The sequence below is a fragment of the Mus pahari genome, chromosome 14, assembly GCF_900095145.1.
Source record: "Mus pahari chromosome 14, PAHARI_EIJ_v1.1, whole genome shotgun sequence".
NCBI lineage: Eukaryota > Metazoa > Chordata > Mammalia > Rodentia > Muridae > Mus > Mus pahari.
This window is the reverse complement of record NC_034603.1, coordinates 63550881-63568846: the sequence shown is the minus strand read 5'-3', so window position 1 is coordinate 63568846 and position 17966 is coordinate 63550881. Positions and strand designations below refer to the sequence as shown.

Here is a 17966-nt window from a genome sequence, read left to right as displayed (position 1 = left end):
CACACAGAGTGCCAGGGAAATGAGGTGCCATTGAACATGCCTACGGTGTGTTGCCCTAGGGTCTCGTAAGGCTTAGTGGGATCTGCAGAGCAACAAAGCATCCCCCGAACCAGGTTCAGGGTCTCCAGGCAGCAGAACCACTCTGCAGAGGCAAGACCCAGTACCAGGGAAAATGGTGGGGAGGGGGGTGTCAGCACAGAACAGGCAGAGGTGACAAAGGTTTTGTTTGTTCATCTGTGGTTTCTGGAGACAGGATTTCTCTGTGTAGCCTTGGTTGTCCTGAAACTCACTCAGTAGACCAGGCTGGCCTTGAAGTCAGAAAAATCTGCCTATCTCTGCCTCTTGAGTGCTGGGATCAAAGGTGTGCACCACCACATTCCCACTGCTTTTGTTTCTTAGACTGGTAATTTCTAAATCCCCATGTGATTTTATAAATTTATTTCATATATATATATATATATCCAGTTTCCAAGAACAAAGAAATAGTCTTTTTTTGTTTTGTTTTGTTTTGTTTTTTGTTTTTTGAGACAGGGTTTCTCTGTGTAGTCCTGGCTGTCCTGGAACTCACTCTGTAGACCAGGCTGGCCTTAAACTCAGAAATTCGCCTGCCTCTGCCTCCCAAGTGCTGGGATTACGGGCATGAGCCACCACTGCCCGGCTTAAGTTGCTAAATTCTTGTTACAGGATATGTGATTGCATTGTGAACCCCCAAATTGTGTTATTTTTGAAAATACCTGTTTTCTAGTTGTGGTATGGTTCAGCCCTTACCACACACCTTTAATACCCCTGGCTGGAATATAGACATACCCTTAGTATGCACCTTTAATCCCAAACAATGAAGGTAAAGTTAGTTTGTAGAAGGAAGCACCCATCTTTAAAGGTGACATTTGGGGGCGGGGCAGAAATGGAAGGTTCAGAATCAGGTGTGGGAAAGAACAGGCAAGATGGCTTGATGAAAATGAATGGGAATCTGCAACTGACTGGGGAGAGAAAGTGGGGGACATCTCCAGGAAGAGACAGAGACCTGGGGTAAAGGTGCCCAAGAATCAACGGGGGTGACCTTAGCTGTGACTCACAACACTGGGGCTATGGAACCTGAAGAGGCCACATCCTGTAGCCAGGCAGGAACCCCAGTGGAGCAATAGAGACACCAACCCACCCACAAAATTTTCAACCCCAAATTTATCCTCTCTACATGAAATATAGGCATAGGGAAGGGAGCAAGGACTGAGGGAATGGCGAACCCATAACCAGCCCAACTTGAGACCCATGCCATAGGCAAGCACCAGTCCCTAACACTGTTAGTGATACTCTGTTGCTCTGTTGTGCTTGCATGTTGTCCTCTGAGAGGCTCCACCCAGCAGCTGACTCAGACAGATGCAGACACCCACAGTCAAACAGTAGATGGAGCTTGGGGACTTTTATGGAAGAAAAGGAGGAAGAATTGTGGGTCCCAAAGAGGATAGGAACACCACAGGGGAAGACCAATAGAGTCAACTATCCTGGATCCTTGGGGCTCTCAGATTCTGAACCACCGACCAAAGAGCAAACACCCTAGGCCTCCCTGCATACATGTAGCAGATGTGCAGGTTGGTCTTCATGTGGGTCCCAAACAACTGGAATGGGGACTATCCCAAAAGCTGATGCCTACATACGGGATATGTTCTTCTAAGTGGGCTGCCTTATCTGGCCTCAGTGGGAAAGAAATCACCTATCCTTGCAAAGACTTGAAATTCTGGGGGGGAAGAGGGATACGGAGGGGGCCCCCCACCTGCTCAGAGGAGAAGGGGAAGGGAGATAGGTGAAGGACTGTGGGGGCGGGGTAACCGGAAAAGGAGCAGTGAGAAGGATATAAAGTGAATAAGTAAAACACAAAATCAAACTAAGAAAGTGAAGTCTAATTAAGTGGCAATCAAAGTAATGAATCAGAGAAAGATCTGACAGAATAGGATCTGGCCAACTCTCACAAGAAGAGAGAGGAAAGGGGAGCTACTTAAGAGAGCACAGTGGAAGGAAGGAGGCGTTTTACCAGGACAATTTCACAGAGACAGGTTGAAGAAGGGATAAGCCAGACACAGGTGAAGACAGAATGAGACAGAGAAGGAGAAGGAGCCAAGAGAGTAGAACAGATTGCAGAGTTAGTTTGAGGTCAGCAGCGCAATTCAGGAGCAGCCGAGAGAAGCCAGATTGAATCAGTCAGCTCGAAGAGGAGTTTGAGCCAGAACAGCTGGGTTGACCATCCAGAATTCAAAAGGAGCTAGAAAGGGCGAGTTTAATTCAGCAGTGTCAGAGGCTTAAAACATTCCAGGCCTAGATCAGATTGCTTGGAGGCTAGAAACTTCCAGGATTGGGCTTAGGTTCCCAGACGGAGGCAGTAAGGTTGCAATTAGATCAGGAAAATAAAAGATACTGTTGCAAATTCTCCATCACAAACTAACCTTCTACATAGGATTCTTTTTTTCTTCTTCTTTTTTTCTTTTTCTTTTTTTCTTTTTCTTTTTTTGGTTTTTAGAGACAGGGGTTCTCTGTGTAGTCCTGGCTGTCCTGGAACTCACTCTATAGACCAGGCTGGCCTGGAACTCAGAAATTCACCTGCCTCTGCCTCCCAAGTGCTGGGATTAAAGGCGTGCGCCACCACGCCCGGCCTACATAGGATTCTTATTTGTTAGCAATGATCCACTCTGTTGGGCATAGTGATATACATCTGGAATCCCAGCACTTTCAAAGCTGAGGCAGCCTGAGGGTCGCAAGTTCTATGGGAACCTGAGGTACACTAGATACTATCCCCAACAACAACAACAACAACAACAACAACAACAACCCCAAGAAGAACAAACAAAAGCAAGCAAACAAACAAAAATATAAAAAGCAGGGCTCGGGGCTGGAGAGACCTTACAAGAGCTTGATCCCAGTATTCTCCTAGAAAGCTGGGCGTGGCCTCGCATGCCTCCTCATGCACTCACAACAGCCTGAAACCGGATGCTGGCCAACAGTCCAGCGGGGGAGTCAGTGAGGGACTTGTCTCAAAGGAATGAGGTAGAGAGTGACAGAGTGCTTGATGTTCTCTGCACAAGCATGCACAGGCTACCCCCAACATGTGTGTGTGTGTGTGTGTGTGTGTGTGTGTGTGTGTGTGTCCTGTCTTTCTCTCCTAGGACCTCAGCTTGCTAGCCAAGTACAATAAAATGCAGTTAGGAATTTTTTTTTTCACATTCATTTATTTAGTGTGTATCTGTTATGCATATGCATATACACACCACAGAGGGTACATGGAGGTCAAAGGATTGGTTGTAGAAGTTGGTTCTCTCCTTCTGTCCTATGGGATCTAGGGATGGGATCCAGGCCATTCGACTGATGGAAAAATGCCTTTTCTTTTCTTTCTTTTCTTTTCTTTTCTTTCCTTTTCTTTTTGTTTGGCTGGTTGGTTGCTTTTGTTTAAGACAGGGTTTCTCTGTGTAGCCCCAGCTACCCTGGAACTCTCTCTCTGTAGACCAGGCTCAACTTGAACTCACAGAGATCCACCTGCCTCTCCCTCCCAAGGGTTGTGCCACCATGCAAAGCTTGAGAGTGACTCTACCTACTGAGCCAGCTCACTGGCCCAACAGTCAAGGACCTTAACAATCTCTCACAAACTGGTGCCAGGTACGAGGTGAGGCTTCTCATGGATGATGTAATTCAGTCCCCCTAATATCTTACGTCTACCTAGTTCCACTTCACCAGATTCCCCAAACCCCTGAAGAGTGACAAAGAGTCTGAGGAGTCAGCAGACTTTAGTCACAACCCAGCCCAGGACAGGCAGTCTTAACTGAAGGCCAGGCGGGATGAGAACGGGCGGCCTGGAGCCAGCAGCTCTGCTCTACCTGATCTCCCGATTTGGACACTGCTGCAGGAACCGTCCCCGCTGTCTCTCCTCCTCCAAGACTTTCTTTTTGTCACAGTTCCCCAGGTTGATGAGGACCAACGCATCATAGAGCAGGCTGTCTTTCACCTCTTTATCCAACTTGGAGTCAGTGGAGAAGCTTGGAGAATGGTTGACCTGTGAAGAGAAGACATCGGTTAGGGATGGGGCTGACCAATTGGAAAGCAGAGATGACACCAAAACTCCACTTCTAGGTACCACCGCCAAAGCCGGCTTCACAGCCCTGGTTGTGTGTGTGAGACAGAGCTGGGAGAGGTCTAGACTGGAGTCACTGTGACGAAAGCAGAGAAGGCAGGAAGTGGAATTCCCTCTAGGGTAACCAAGTGGGTTTCTGTTTGTTTCCGAGACAGGGTCTCTCTATGTAGCCTTAGCTAGCCTGGACCTACATACACCAGGCTGACCTGGAACTCACAGTGATGCACCTGCCTCAGCTCCCTAAGTGCTGGGATCAAAGGCTGCACCACTCTTCTAGCCAGCTCTTTATTTCAGTCCTTTCTCCTTTGGAAGCAAGAAGAGTTCTCTCTCTATGTACTCATGGGTATGGGCAGGCCTGAATTCCTTCTCATATACTGTGCTCTACACACACTGGGGATGAAGGCAGAGATCTAAGGGTTTACCCAGACATAAGTGGTCCATGCTTGTAAATCCCCCTCAGGAGGCTGAGGCAAGAGAATTGCCACAAGTTTAAGGCTAAAACACAGTAAGCTCCAGGATAGTTTGTGCTATAAAGCAGCACCTATTTCAAACAAACAAACAAGGGAAAAAAAAAAAAGGTAGGAAAGAAGGAAGGTTGGTAGGAATGAGGGAAAGAAGGAATGGGGAAGAGAAGATGAGAGAGGTGGAGGAGGAGGGGGGAGAGGAGAGGAAAACAAGAAAAGAACACCAGAGAAAGTGGCACATGCTCTCTAATCCCCGCACTTGGGAGGCAGGTGGAGCTCTGTGAGTTCAAGGCCAGCCTGGTCTACAGAGTGAGTTCTGGGTCTGACAGGACTACTGGGTGAGGAAAAGGGTCGGTGGAGGCTGAAAGAAAATACAGAGGGAAATTCAGAAGTCAGTTCAAAGTTTGGAAACAGAGTGATTCTTTCTAGAAGCCAATCAGGACTGAAGGAGAAAAAGGAGGCAGTTAGAAGACCAGTTCCCGCCCGCCCCCAGAAGAGTCCATTTTGTTCAGAGGAACAGTGTGACATTTGTGGCGTGCCAGCAGCTTCTGGGGCTTGTGCTGCCACCTCATTCTGTCCTTGGGTAGGAGCTCCAAATAGTGTCCCCCACTCCACCCCCTTCACCAGCCTGAGAATACGGGTGGAGTGTGCGGGAGGGAAGAGCCCCCAGAATTCGACGTCCTTGTCCCTCGTGCTCACTGGATGGTGGCTTAAGCTGGCTATGGAATCTAATCGGGAAGGGAAACCTCTCAGAAACCTCTTCCTCTTCCGACCCAGGGCATGGGATTGTGCTTCCCCACCCTCACCACAGAGCTGTCTATGTCGGGGCTTGGAACTGGGTAGCTCAGGTCTCTGAGAGCCAGGCAAAGCTGCTCCCATTTGAAACCAATCACTAGCAACCAAGTTTTAAGAAGGCGCAGCCTCTCTGTGGGACACACCGGAAGCAGAGCGGGTCTTCACAATCACTCTGCCTGAGAGTGGCGGCCATCGCCGCAAATCTGGTTGGACCTCAGGAAGGCACAATTCCCAGCCGTCTACCCCCCTCTGGTGGCCATTCCTCAGCTAAGCGTGACATCCTCGTGGGGAAGTCAATTCATTCAACTAATCCAGGTGAACCAGGAAGGCACAGTCCCCGAAGCTGGCTGACCCGGAAATGGGAGAACAGTTTACAGCCCCCCCCTCCAACTTCCCTACCTCCAGTAGCCAGGGTTTGAGTTTCCGGTCCAACAGGATGTCAAAGCCCAGGATTTCAAAGCAGGCGCTGTTGAGCGTGTGGCTGGGGAAGCAGGTGTGGTAGTTGTGTTTGATGACCGGGTGAGCGGATATGAGCGTCTTGATGATGACGTCCTCGATGCCCCTCCAGATCTGCTCCACGTCGTAGCCGTGGGTCTTCATGTACGAGTTGAAGGTGGAGAGTTTCCTGAAGGGGGACATGGTGCATGAGGGAGGGGAATCACTCCTGGTCCACCGATGCCTTGGCACGGCAAAAGCCAGGAAATTCTGAAAATGGTAAGGCTCCAGCCGCACGCAGTGGGGAAGAACACCCAGAAGCCAGAGTGACACCAGGGCTGGATCCGAATGGAGGTGTTCCGGTAGGAGTCACAGGCCCAGACTCCTCAGGCCTCAGAACCTCGGGGTACACAGCCTGAGAACATTCTAAGAAACATACGTGGGCTGAAGAAAGAGTTGGCTGAGTATCGGTTGGAGAACCAAGAGAATGAAATGAATGTGCATATGCAGAGACAATCAGTCTCTCTCTCTCTCTCTCTCTCTCTCTCTCTCTCTCTCTCTCTCTCTCTCTCTCTCTCCTCACATTATTAGTTTGCTTCAGCAGCAATGGTTTCTCGGCCTTTGGTGACCTTTAGAAATAAGTCGGGAGCCTTCGAAGAACAATGGCACCTTGGTCACACTTCAATCTCCTGAGATTCTAGGAACCCTAAAACAAAGTCCTGCTTTGGGGCTGCCCACAGAGGTCAGCAGGCCCACGGCATTTCCACACCTAGAGGAAGCTGTCCCAAGCAAACCATACTGTCCCCAATTTAAACATAAAGCCCCACATTCCAGGAAACCTCTGTCTTGGGTAGTCTGAGGTGCCTGGCTACCCTGTCAGAGTCACCTGCCAAGTCTGATGGCCAGAGATTGATCTCCAGCGTCCACACGTGGGAAGGAAGAACTGATTCCTGCAGATTTTCCTCTGACCTCCACGTGTGCCCAGTGGTATCATGGTATGTACCCCCTCCCCCAAATAAACAAATATAATTACATTTTTTTTTTCAAGACAAGGTTTCTCTGTGTAGCCCAGGCTGTCCTGGAACTCACTCTGTAGATGAGGCTGGCCTCAAACTTGGAGATCCACCTGTCTCTGCCTTCTGAGTGCTGGGATTAAATGCTCCATCACCGCCTGGCTTTAAAAATTATTTTTAAAAAAGCCATTTCACTGTGCTCCCATGACGGGTCAAAGAAGAAGGAGCTGGCCTGCCAGCCAAGGAACTTGTGGGGAGGGACTGCCGAACAAGTGACCAACTGTGCAACTGCCACCTCTGTCATAGGAAGCCTGAGGACCTCGGAATGTGTCAAAGCAGGTGAAGCACCCAGTATGTGTCTAGAGAAGGACAGACAGACAGAGGCCTCCCAGCACAAAGGCACGTCTCTGCCCACCTTTGTCAGGTAGAACTGTTCTGCACAGACAGATTTTCCAGATTGTTGAAAGCCGAGCCTTTCTAGTGGAAAAAAAAAAACTTTTAATTTGCCTAATTGGGAAATAAAGTTTCCTGGAATAGACTACACAGTTCCCTGATTTCCTATAACACGTGTTACAAAACACAACACAACCCTTTCTTGATGACTCAACACCCATCACCATGATCACACTCTGCCTGGCAATTTTCTAAAGCTCCACGGTGACTCGGTTCACTGTAACACCAGGCGTGTGCCAGGCACACTGAAAGATGATGTCTGGCGTCTGCTCAGAGGCCCTCCAGGCTCACACATTTTCTCTCTTTTCCTCTCCAACTGGATTCTTGCTCCTGCTGACCTTGAACCCCAGTGGGAAGGTCAAGGCAAAAATGGGGGTGCACTGGACCTATTGGCAACTTTGAGGAGGCAAGATAGTTAACATGAGAAAACTGTCTTGTGTCTCGGCAGATGAGGAGGTGGGCTCTCAAAACAGGGGGGGGGGAGAGAGAGAGAGAGAGAGAGAGAGAGAGAGAGAGAGAGAGAGAGAGAGAGAGAGAGAAGGAGGGGAAGGGACATACTGAAGGCCAGGACATATGGGCTGAATGCGTTCCTCTGAGCTCAAGTGTTAGAAACTTGGCCCCCATTGCTGGAGTGTTAGGAGACCTGACCTTTGGGAGGGCTCTGCCCTCTTAAGTGGATTAATCTTTGCATGGCTGAAAGGGTTTGTGGGTGTGGCTCTATTATAAAATCAGGCTCTCTCTGGCAACACTTGCAGAGCTGAGAAGAGATGGGTCTCTAGGGGAGCGAGGCTGAGCCAGGAGAGGACAGAGCTGAGCCCCTGGGAGGGGCAGTCGGAGGGTGGACAGGGAGAGAGAGGCCAGAGCAGGGAAAGCACAGAGGCTGGGCCGTGAGGGTCGGGAGGGGTGTGATCTCTAGGCTAGAACACTTGTTTAGCAATGTGTGAGGCCTTGGATTGAATTCTACTGCTGGGGGGGGGATATTATCAGAAGTGTCTACATTTTAGTTTGGTCTGGCCGTCCTCACAACACCCTGACCATCAGAGCCTGAGGGCCTGAGGCCTGGTTGGTTTCAATGTTTTAAAATTTATATTTTCTCTCTCTCTCTTCTTTCTTCTTCCCTCCCTCCATCCCTCTCTCCCTCCTCTTTCTTTCCTTTCTCCCTCACGCCTCTCCTATCTCTATCTCTGTCTCTATTCCTATCTCTGACTCCAGGGTCTCACTGTATAGCCCAAGCTTGCCTGAAACTTATAATCCTCCTGCCTCAGTCTGAGAGCTCCCGAATGCTAGGACCCAGCTCCACTGTATGTCAACCACACCACAATGCCTGGCAATGACATCATGTCTCATAAAAGAAGGCCCTAGGACTACAGAACACTAATGGTAACAAGACTGAGCTGTAGCATGGGTCATCTGAGTCTCACAGGGACCCAGTAAAGAGGGAAGGACAAGGCAGGTTAGATCATTGGCTGTATCCTAAAACCCAGGAATGGAGGCTCAGAGACAAAGCAATTTGTGGAGGCTTACTCAATGGGCAAACATCAAAGAGGGGGTGACAGTGACGTGCTAGGTGCCCCCCCACCAGGGATGCTGAACCAGTGCAGGATCCATCTGGGTAGAAAGAGCAAGTGACAAGAGTTTCAGACAACATGGGACTGGTGTCATCTAAGAAAGGGGGACCGGGGACGATTGAAGTTGGGCATTGCAATGCATACCTTTAAGGGCGGAAGAGTCGGGGTTTGAAGCTACCCTGGGCTACAGAGTGAGTTCTAGGCCAGCCTTAGCTACGTATCTAGACTTTTCTCTAAAACACTTGGGGAAGTAAAGGCAAGAAGATCAGGAGATAAAAGCATCTTCCACTATAATCAAGTTTGAGGCCAGCTCTAGTACACCACACATACACACATACAAATACCCACATGCGCCAGGCATGGTGGCACACACCTTTAATCCCAGCACTTGGGAGGCTGGGGAAGTTAGATTTCTGAGTTCAAGGCCAGCCTGGTCTACAAAGTGAGTTCCAGGACAGCCAGGGCTATACAGAGAAACCTTGTCTCAAAAAAAACAAAACAACAACAAAAACAAACAAACAAATACTCACATGCACACACATATAATAGACACAAACACACACACACACATATATATACATGTACACACATATATGCAGAATTCACACACATGCAGATACACAAATACACACAGGTATACACTACACATAACACACACACACAAACACATGCACAACTGCACACATGTATACATACTACACATATATATGCACATAACACATACACACATATATACACACAAACACACAAGGAACATCCCCAGCCGTGTGTGTGTGTGTGTGTGTGTGTGTGTGTGTGTGTGTGTGTGTCCCCTCCTTCCAAGCAGCCTACACTAGTAACAGTCCATGTACTGAAATGGCCCATGCCTCCCTGACCCATGAGTCTTGTGGCTGGCACAGAGGACACAGCTGTCCGACCCAACTGTATCACTCAAGAGCTGTGTGACCTCAGGCAACTTGACCCTTCCTTGAGACTCAGTTTCCTCATCTAGGAAACAATAACAGGACCTAACACCACTCTCCACCTCTGGGCACTGTGCCTTGGCCACAGTGTGGTGTTGAAAACCCAACACGAAGTCCTTCGGCACCGGCTATCTGCCCATCTCTGCCCATCTCTGCCCAGCTACACATGGACTCAAATGCAAGCTGATGTATCAATAGCTTGAGTAGAAAAGCTGCCGGGGGGGAAGAAAACCAAACCCTTAGGAATCCCGTATTTTCCCCAATCTGAAGGCTGGATAGCCACAAGTCAGGTTGACTCCAGGGCGTCATGACACATCAGTTGAGAATTTGTAATGGAGCAACACCCCAGGGAACTACAGACCAAGGAATCACAGCTGGTAAGTCTTTCTCCCTTGGCACTCTAGCAATCAATAAAGTCTGTTGATCTGGAAATGTCAGGAGGGCAACTGTAACAAGGTATGTTTTGGTGTGTGTATGTGTTCTGCTGGGGAAACGGTTTGTGTTTATCTCCCTCCTCCCAGCCTCCCGGGGTTTACAGCATGGCCTCCTTTTAATGATTAACAGTCCAGAGAGCTGACATGAAGTGTCTGCTCTGGGCTGAGAGGCAAAGCAGACTTTGCAGAGGTCACGTGACCCAAGATGGCCCTACTGGCAGGGACTGAGTGGGTTTAGGTAGAAGCCTGGAAAGATGAGGAAGCAGCCCTCTTACCTCTTGCTGCCAGAAAAGGCGTCTTGAACGAAGTTGGAACTGTGCTTGTTAATAGAATAGTTAGTCAGGTGCATACAGATCTCATCCTGGGGAGAGAGACATAAGACCGTGGGTCAGGCTGAGGCACGGGCTTTCTGGGTCTTCATGCACCACGCACAGCCCTCACCCAACTCCCATAGTCCCCGAGGCTTAACGGGAGGGGCGGGGGAAGGAATTTATAGGCATAAGCAAAGGGACAAACAGAAGGTGAAATGGATATCCCATATCCCAGAGTATAAGAGACTCCAGCTCTTTCTGAGACGGAGAGGACAGGAAGATCAGAAGCAGGGCTACTAGAGAAACATATCCTTCACTTCTCGAGCACCTTTGCACTGTAGCTCTGGTGTTGGAGGGCTCCTAGCAGGATGGAATGAGACACCCGGTGGAATCTGGACCACAGTCACCCCTCATCTGATGCTTGCCAGTTCCCCAGAATCTGAGGATGTTATCCTGCTAAGGAGGAAGGGCAAGGGGTACTCCCATCAACTCACCAGGTTGTCTAGGTTGGGGTGGGAGTAAGAGGTGGTGGCAAAGCGAGCCAGTCCTTCATTGTACACAAAAACCCTGAGAGGGTCACAGGAGGTCACCAGCACATAAACCCGAAGGTCAAACTTGAACCCGTCGATGATGAAGGGCTGGGTGTGGGGAGGAGAGAAGTCATGCACGTGTCACAGGTGGCAATCACAGGTGAAGATGTCTAGCTCCCACCTTGTCCTCATGTGTAAAGAGCAGGCTTGCCCAGGGTGGGGAGTGGGAGCAACTGATTTGGGCTTTAGGACCTGACAGGTGACCTTGGGGTTGTCACCAAACCACAGGGCGCCTTTAGCTCCAGAGCTAGCAAATGCTTCAAGCAACTCTCTCTAACAGATGTCTCAGCAGGTGAACAAAGCTACAGAGTCCTTCTTGAATGGGGTACACGGCTCCCAGGGCTACATCACTCACTGCTGCCTTCTCCAAGAGTCTTCCTGCAAGTGGCTCTTGGACATTTTGTCTTGGGGAGGCCAGCGCTTTCCCCTTCCCCTCCCCCATGCTTCTAGAAGGACCCCTCCCTGCAGTGGGCTATATCACATGTGGTCAGTCAGGGAGAAAAGTTGGTGACTGCAAGCTTCCTTAGATGACTCCCCTCTCCCAAATGAGGCAGGGCCTCCACAAGCCAAGCTTTCAGCCATTTGAGGGAGAGGTCGGCCTGGTGAGTCCAGATCAGTGGTGGACTGGGCAAGGGTGAGGGACATTGTGACTCAGAAGGTTTGGGACTGATCACATCCAAGGCAGGAGACCAGCTCAGTTTCATCTCCACCTCTGCCTTCCACTGACTTCATTTCACAGAGCCTGAGGCCACTGTGGCCAATCAATACCCAGTCACAGCGCGGGAAGTACCTTTGAAATATAAAGCTGGCAGATCATATCCTCCCCTGGCTTGATTTCTTTCACCGACCGGGTAATGAATATGCCTCTCCCTTGGCAGCCCGAGTCCGGCTTACAAATGTAAGTCTTATTTTTTCTTGTCCTGCTGTAAGTCTGCAAATCTCCCCAGCTGTCACAGCAGGGAGGAGACAAGACACACCTTTTAGCCTGGGAACTAGGACAAGGAAAACTAAGCTGTATTTATTTTGATTTATGTTATGTGCATGGATGTTTTGTCTGTGCGTAAATGTCTGTGCACCGTATCTCTGCCAGTCTGGGCCTGGTACCAGGGGGAGGCCAGAAGAGGGCGTCAGATCCCCTGGAACTGGAGTCACAGACAGCTGTGAGGCACCATATATATGCAAGCTGGGAATCGAACCTGGGTCCTCTGTGAGACCAGTCAGTGCTCTTAAGTCCTCAGCCACATTTTTCTCTAGCCCCTGGAGGCTCTTTATAGAAACAAAACAGAAAAGAGAAGCTACCATAAGGTCCTGGTGTTGACAGACAGATGCTCAGTGATCCAGCCATAGAGACATTAAACCATTAAGCTTTAAAGGAAATTCATCCTGGATTCAAACCTAGACAACACCACTTCTTTATTGCTTTATTGGCTTCACCTCCTCGTCTCCGTTACCTACACCATGTGAATAATGAGACCTGTCACATGCGGTCCTTTGTTGTATCGTATAAATTGGGCAGAGCTGTGTGACGTGCCCCAGGTAGTTTGACTTGGGTTTACACACGAGAGAATGGAAGTTTTGCTTCCAGCTTGAGCCCTGAGCTAGGACCACCTTCTCATCTGGACTCCAGTGACTCACCGTGATACTTCCCCTTAAGCCAGGAGGACAGGAAGTCAAGCCACACCCTTGGGTGCCCTGAAGAAAGGATGCTGAGGGAGGGGATGTAGGCCAGATGCAGGCCTAGCGTGCCTGAAGCTCTAGGTTTCATCTCTGCCCCTATATAAACTGGGTGTAATAGCGCAGGTCTGTAATCCTAGCAATCAAGAGGTGGGAGGCAGGAGATCAGCAGCTCAAGAACATCCTTATTTACATAGCAAATTCAAGGATACCCTGGGCTACTACTCTTGATGCTATGTCTAAAAACACAAAACAAAAATAAAACAAAGTGTACTTAGAAGAAAGAAGGACACCATATTAGAATTGAACGTGGTAGTATGTACCTATATGCCTAAGACACAGAGAACTGAAGCAGATGGACTGAGAGTTTGGGCTAGCCTTGGCTTATGGTGAGGTTGTCTCTCAAGAAATAGAGACGGGCGGTGGTGGCGCACGCCTTTAATCCCAGCACGTGGGAGGCAGAGGCAGGCAGATTTCTGAGTTCGAGGCCAGCCTGGTCTACAGAGTGAGTTCCAGGACAGCCAGGGCTATACAGAGAAACCCTTTTCCAAAAAAAACAAAAAAAAAAAAAAAAAATTACAAGAAGGAAAAAAAAAAGAGAGAGAGAGAGAACAACAGGGCTGGTGACATGGCTCAGTGGGTAAGAGCACCGACTGCTCTTCCGAAGGTCCTGAGTTCAAATCCCAGCAACCACATGGTGGCTCATAACCATCCATAACAAGATCTGGTGCCCTCTTCTAGAGTGTCTGAAGACAGCTACAGTGTACTTACATATATAAATAAATAAATCTTAAAAAAAAAAAAAAGATGTGTGTCATCACCACCTAGTGAGGCACATTTAAAAAAATTTTAAAAAAAAAGAGAACAACAACAACAAAAAATAAACAAACAAACAGAAAAGAAGCCAAATCAATGGACCATAGGTGTTTCAGAGATTGTTTTATGCTTTAAAGGAATTTTTTGTGCAACTGAGGAAGTCAGAAAATACAACGCCCTTCAACGACTGTGAAATCTGGATGCTCCTGTTATCGTCCTTACTTATTTGTTTATTTATTCATTTATATTTTATGTGCATTGGTGTTTTTATGCATGTATACCTATGTGAGGGTGTCAAATCCTGGAGTTACAGACAGTTGTGAGCCGTCATGTGGGTGCTGGGAATTGATCCCAAGTTCTCTTGGAAGAGCAGTCAGTGCTGTTAACCACTAAGCCATCTCTCCAGCTCACTTTTAAATGCTTTTTTTTTGTATTTTTTGTTTTTGTTTTTGTTTTTGTTTTGTTTTGTTTTTAATTCGAGACAGGGTTTCTCTGTATGATTGCTCTGGCTGTCCTGGAACTCACTCTGTAGACCAGATTGGCCTCTAAATCACAGATTATGCCTGCCTCTGCCTCTGCCTCTCTGGCGCTGAGATTAAAGGAAGGCCGGCACCAGCACCACCCAGCTAACACACGCTTCCTTTGAAGTTGATGCTAGCCCTGAAGATTGTTCCAGACACATTATGAGGAGTCTGCATGCTCCAGGGCTCTTGGTTTGGGGAAGACTTGGAGAAGAGAATGGGATTCTTTGCAGTGTGAATATAATTCTTTTTAAAAAAATTTTTCTTTTTACTTTTACTTTTTTTTTTTTTTTAAAACGTCTAGAAGTATGCATGTGCTATGCTGGGAACCAGACCTGGGTCGTCTGCAAGAGCAGCCATGGGACTTGGCTGCCAACTCCTCTCTCGGTCCATTTGAATACGATTCTGAGGTGACACTGCACTGTCACCACCCTTTACACACTCTCTTCGTACCCCAGGTCACGCGCATGTCATCTCTCTGTGTTTTCCTTGCTACTCAGGGCAGGATCTAGAGAATTACCTATATTGGGAGTGGATGTCTACTTTTGAAAGAAAGGGTTGGTGGCTGTCCGTGGCATTGAATGGGACAGGCTAGGCAGCCTTCTCTGTTCTTACTCTGGATGCCAACCACAACCTCATTTTCTCCTTAAAATTTCAGGAACTACACAGGCAGGTGGTTGGAACAAGTTCAAACCCCGCAGCTTTCGGGGAGCAGAGCAAACTTTCATCCTAACTGTGGGTCCAACCTCCAAGGCGCCCAGCCCAGCCCCTACCTAATTGACAGCTCATTTTATAGTAGGGCCTGTGTTTTCTCAACCTTGGACACACCCTTACTCTTTTTTTCTTCCTGAACAGTAGGGGGAAATACAGAGGGTCATATGCCAAAGGGTTGTGGCAGATGAGAAATCAGGGCAAGAGAGAAAAAAATAGCAATGGGAGGTGGCAAAGGGGTGGGTGTAGTGGGCACTCACTCGGCAGGAAGACACCAAGTCCTGGGGAAGAAGTGGAAATCCTTAGGAAACAGCTTTAGCATGCGGCTCATATTCCTGGCCAGCAAATCCTTGCGGCAGATCTCACTCATCCCAGGAAAATGATTGATTTTCTGCAAAGGGAGCCGGAATTCATAAGCAATTCCGGCTGAGATGAAACAGGGCTAGGAGAGCCAGCGATACAAACGGGACCACCAATGCCCAGATGCCACACGTCCAGGGAGGGACATACCTGGTAGCTCTTCATTTCCATCACTCGCTCCAGTGACACTGAGTAGTCGGTCCAATAGAGAGTCCAGTCATCATTGTCACCCGCCTCTCGAAGGCCATATTGCTGGGCGGCCCTGCGCACTGTGAAGGAGTTGAAGAAAACAAAACAAAAAAAAAAAGGTCTGGCAAGGGACAGAAGCAGGAAAGGGCTCTGTGCTGGGAGGTCCCTTTCCTATGAACTCACAGATCAGATTAAATATCGAAATTAGAAAGCTGGCTCCTTGGGACTGGAAGCCATCTTTGCTTTGTGGACAGAACAAAGAGTGTGGGGAATGGACGCGTTATTGAAGGGTACATCTGAGGCTACGTGGGGTGAATGCTAGACTCACCCTGGCTTCCCTTTCCCAGGAAAGAGTCCTCTAGCTTGTCTCCAAACATTAAACCCTGGATGTAAACCAATCCTTAACCATAATCTAGAGCCAGGCTTAATCAGTGAGATAAACTAGTACAGAGGCAGGTGCAGGGGTTGGGGCAGCATTTGATATAGTGAAGTCTTGAGCTAGCCTGAGCTACACAGTGAAGCCCTGTCAACAAACATGTATGTAAATACGCAAGACTATAGGCTGTTCTCGCCGCCGCTGTGGTTTTCAGAAGGAGATTTCCAAGCATTCCGAGACCCTGTTTATCACCCTCGGGCATGCCCAGGACTGACCCCTCCCCACCCTTCTGTCTCCATCATGGATCCCTTGAACACAGATGCTCACCGCTGTCATACCGGCAGTTGGATAGATTGATCACCAATCATCTGGAAAAGAGAAAAGGGCAGACAGCAAGACACAGACAGATACCCGGGCCAGAACACAGGGCTGGGGCCAGAGACACATGTCCCAGCGGCTACACTAAGCCTGAGGGGCCTCCCCGACACTAAGATCTGAGGCAGGCACAAAGGACGCAGAGTGGTAGGAACCATGCACCTTACAGTTCCGTTACTCCATGTGTTACAATTACTTTTGCTTGCGATTTCATGTTAACATCATTGCCTCAACCTCTTTTTCATTTTGTCAGTGATGGGACTTGAACCCAGGGCCTTCTGCTGAAAGGGAAGCACTAGACACTAGGCTACACTCCCAGTGGTCCCTGTACTTGTACACCATCAGCCTATTGGGGACAGAAATTTTATTTTATTTATTTTTTGTTTTGTTTTTGGTTTGTTTGTTTGTTTGTTTGTTTTCTGAGAAAATTTAAAAGGCACATACTTTCGACTAAAATATCGTCACCTTCTTCTCCCCATTAAGGGAAGCCATTTAGAAGGTAGACAAGCTCTCCCACAAGGCAGAGCAGAGTCTGAACCCAGAACCGGAATGCATAAGCTGCAGCCTCCGGGGCTGGCAAGTCACTGTGGTCCTGTTACACTGCAAGTATGTGAAATTCCCAGGACACATACGAGCTTGTGCTTAGGAAGGGAAATTTTTCTTGCTCCTTCAGCAAGGAGCTCCCTTCTCCACCCAGTCTTTAAAAGGCATTGCAAAGACAAATAGAAGGAAAAGTACAAGGTGTGATTCGAGGTTATACACACTATTATGGGATGCCATAAAACAGAACATTGAAAGTGGTGTGACCCAGACAAGCCCTGTGTCCCCTTTCTTCTCATCAGTCAAGGTCTTCTTCCCTCGGAGACACACACACACACACACACACACACACACACACACATACACACACGCGCGCGCGCGCGCGCGCCCCCGAAACTCCTCGTTTTTCAATCCTAACCTTTTTTTCTTCCTCTTTTTCTTGCCATGCTGCTGTGCGTTCTGGAGCCTCTTTTGTGTGTTCTCTCTCACAAAAGCCAGGGTGACAAATTCTTTTAGCTCCTCCAGCTCTTCTGTGGAACTCTCCTCCCTCTCTTCGGCCGCTTCCTCACTTTCCGAAGTCAGGCACTGTAGCATCTTCCTAGCCCTGGAGGAGGCTCCGGGGAAACATCAGTCCTCCCTGGTGAGAAGGCAGAGCGATCAGCAGTTGCGTGGGTCCACCTGAAGGGGGCGATCCTCCCCTGCTCGTGTCCGTTCCCAAACAACTGGTTGTAGTTTATAAAAAAAAATGCAAAAAATGCTCCCCGCTCCAAATGGACGCTTGGTGCACGCTCAGGGAGAGAGCTAGTTCCACCTTTGGCAAAGACTCTGACCTTGGGGACTCACCTAGCCAACCCCAGCTTTGGTTTTGGCCATCTGGGATTTTCTGAAAGAGGCCGAGCTGCTATGCGCTGTACCACCTGGTAAACAATCTTATTATTAAAGTGAGTGTGCGCCTGGAGACAGCCTCAGAACTCAGCTTCAAGCCTTTCCTAGCTGAGGGACTGAGTCCCGAGGGGGCAGTGGAAGTGGGCTGAGTTCTGTTAACCCTTGCAGTGCTGCATTCGGTTTCCCACAGACAAGATGCAGGCACGAATAAGACGCATAGGTGGCTGTGAATCAAAAGATGTCCATTCCCAACAATTCTGGAAAACTAGTACTCTTAACTGCTGAGTCTCTCTGTCTCTCTGTCTCTCTGTCTCTCTGTCTCTCTGTCTCTCTCTGTCTCTGTCTCTGTCTCTGTCTCTGTCTCTCTCTCTCTCTCTCTC

The 17966-nt window shown here is 48.7% G+C and overlaps 1 protein-coding gene across 2 annotated transcripts in view; it reads right to left on the bottom strand.

The window, feature by feature from the left end:
- The window catches only part of Ttll6 (tubulin tyrosine ligase like 6), a 29769-nt gene extending 13254 nt beyond the window's left edge, over nt 1-16515 (bottom strand). For both annotated transcript variants that reach the window (XM_021213464.1, XM_021213465.1), the window contains exons 1-9: nt 16317-16515; nt 16114-16254; nt 15372-15490; nt 15122-15252; nt 11930-12086; nt 11044-11187; nt 10514-10599; nt 5773-5998; nt 3861-4036 (exon numbers count right to left, since the gene is read on the bottom strand). In XM_021213464.1, the coding sequence (XP_021069123.1) occupies nt 3861-4036; nt 5773-5998; nt 10514-10599; nt 11044-11187; nt 11930-12086; nt 15122-15252; nt 15372-15392 (941 nt within the window). In that variant the 5' untranslated portion in view covers nt 15393-15490; nt 16114-16254; nt 16317-16515. The remainder of the gene's footprint in view (nt 1-3860; nt 4037-5772; nt 5999-10513; nt 10600-11043; nt 11188-11929; nt 12087-15121; nt 15253-15371; nt 15491-16113; nt 16255-16316) is intronic.
- Between the last annotated feature and the right edge of the window lie 1451 nt (nt 16516-17966).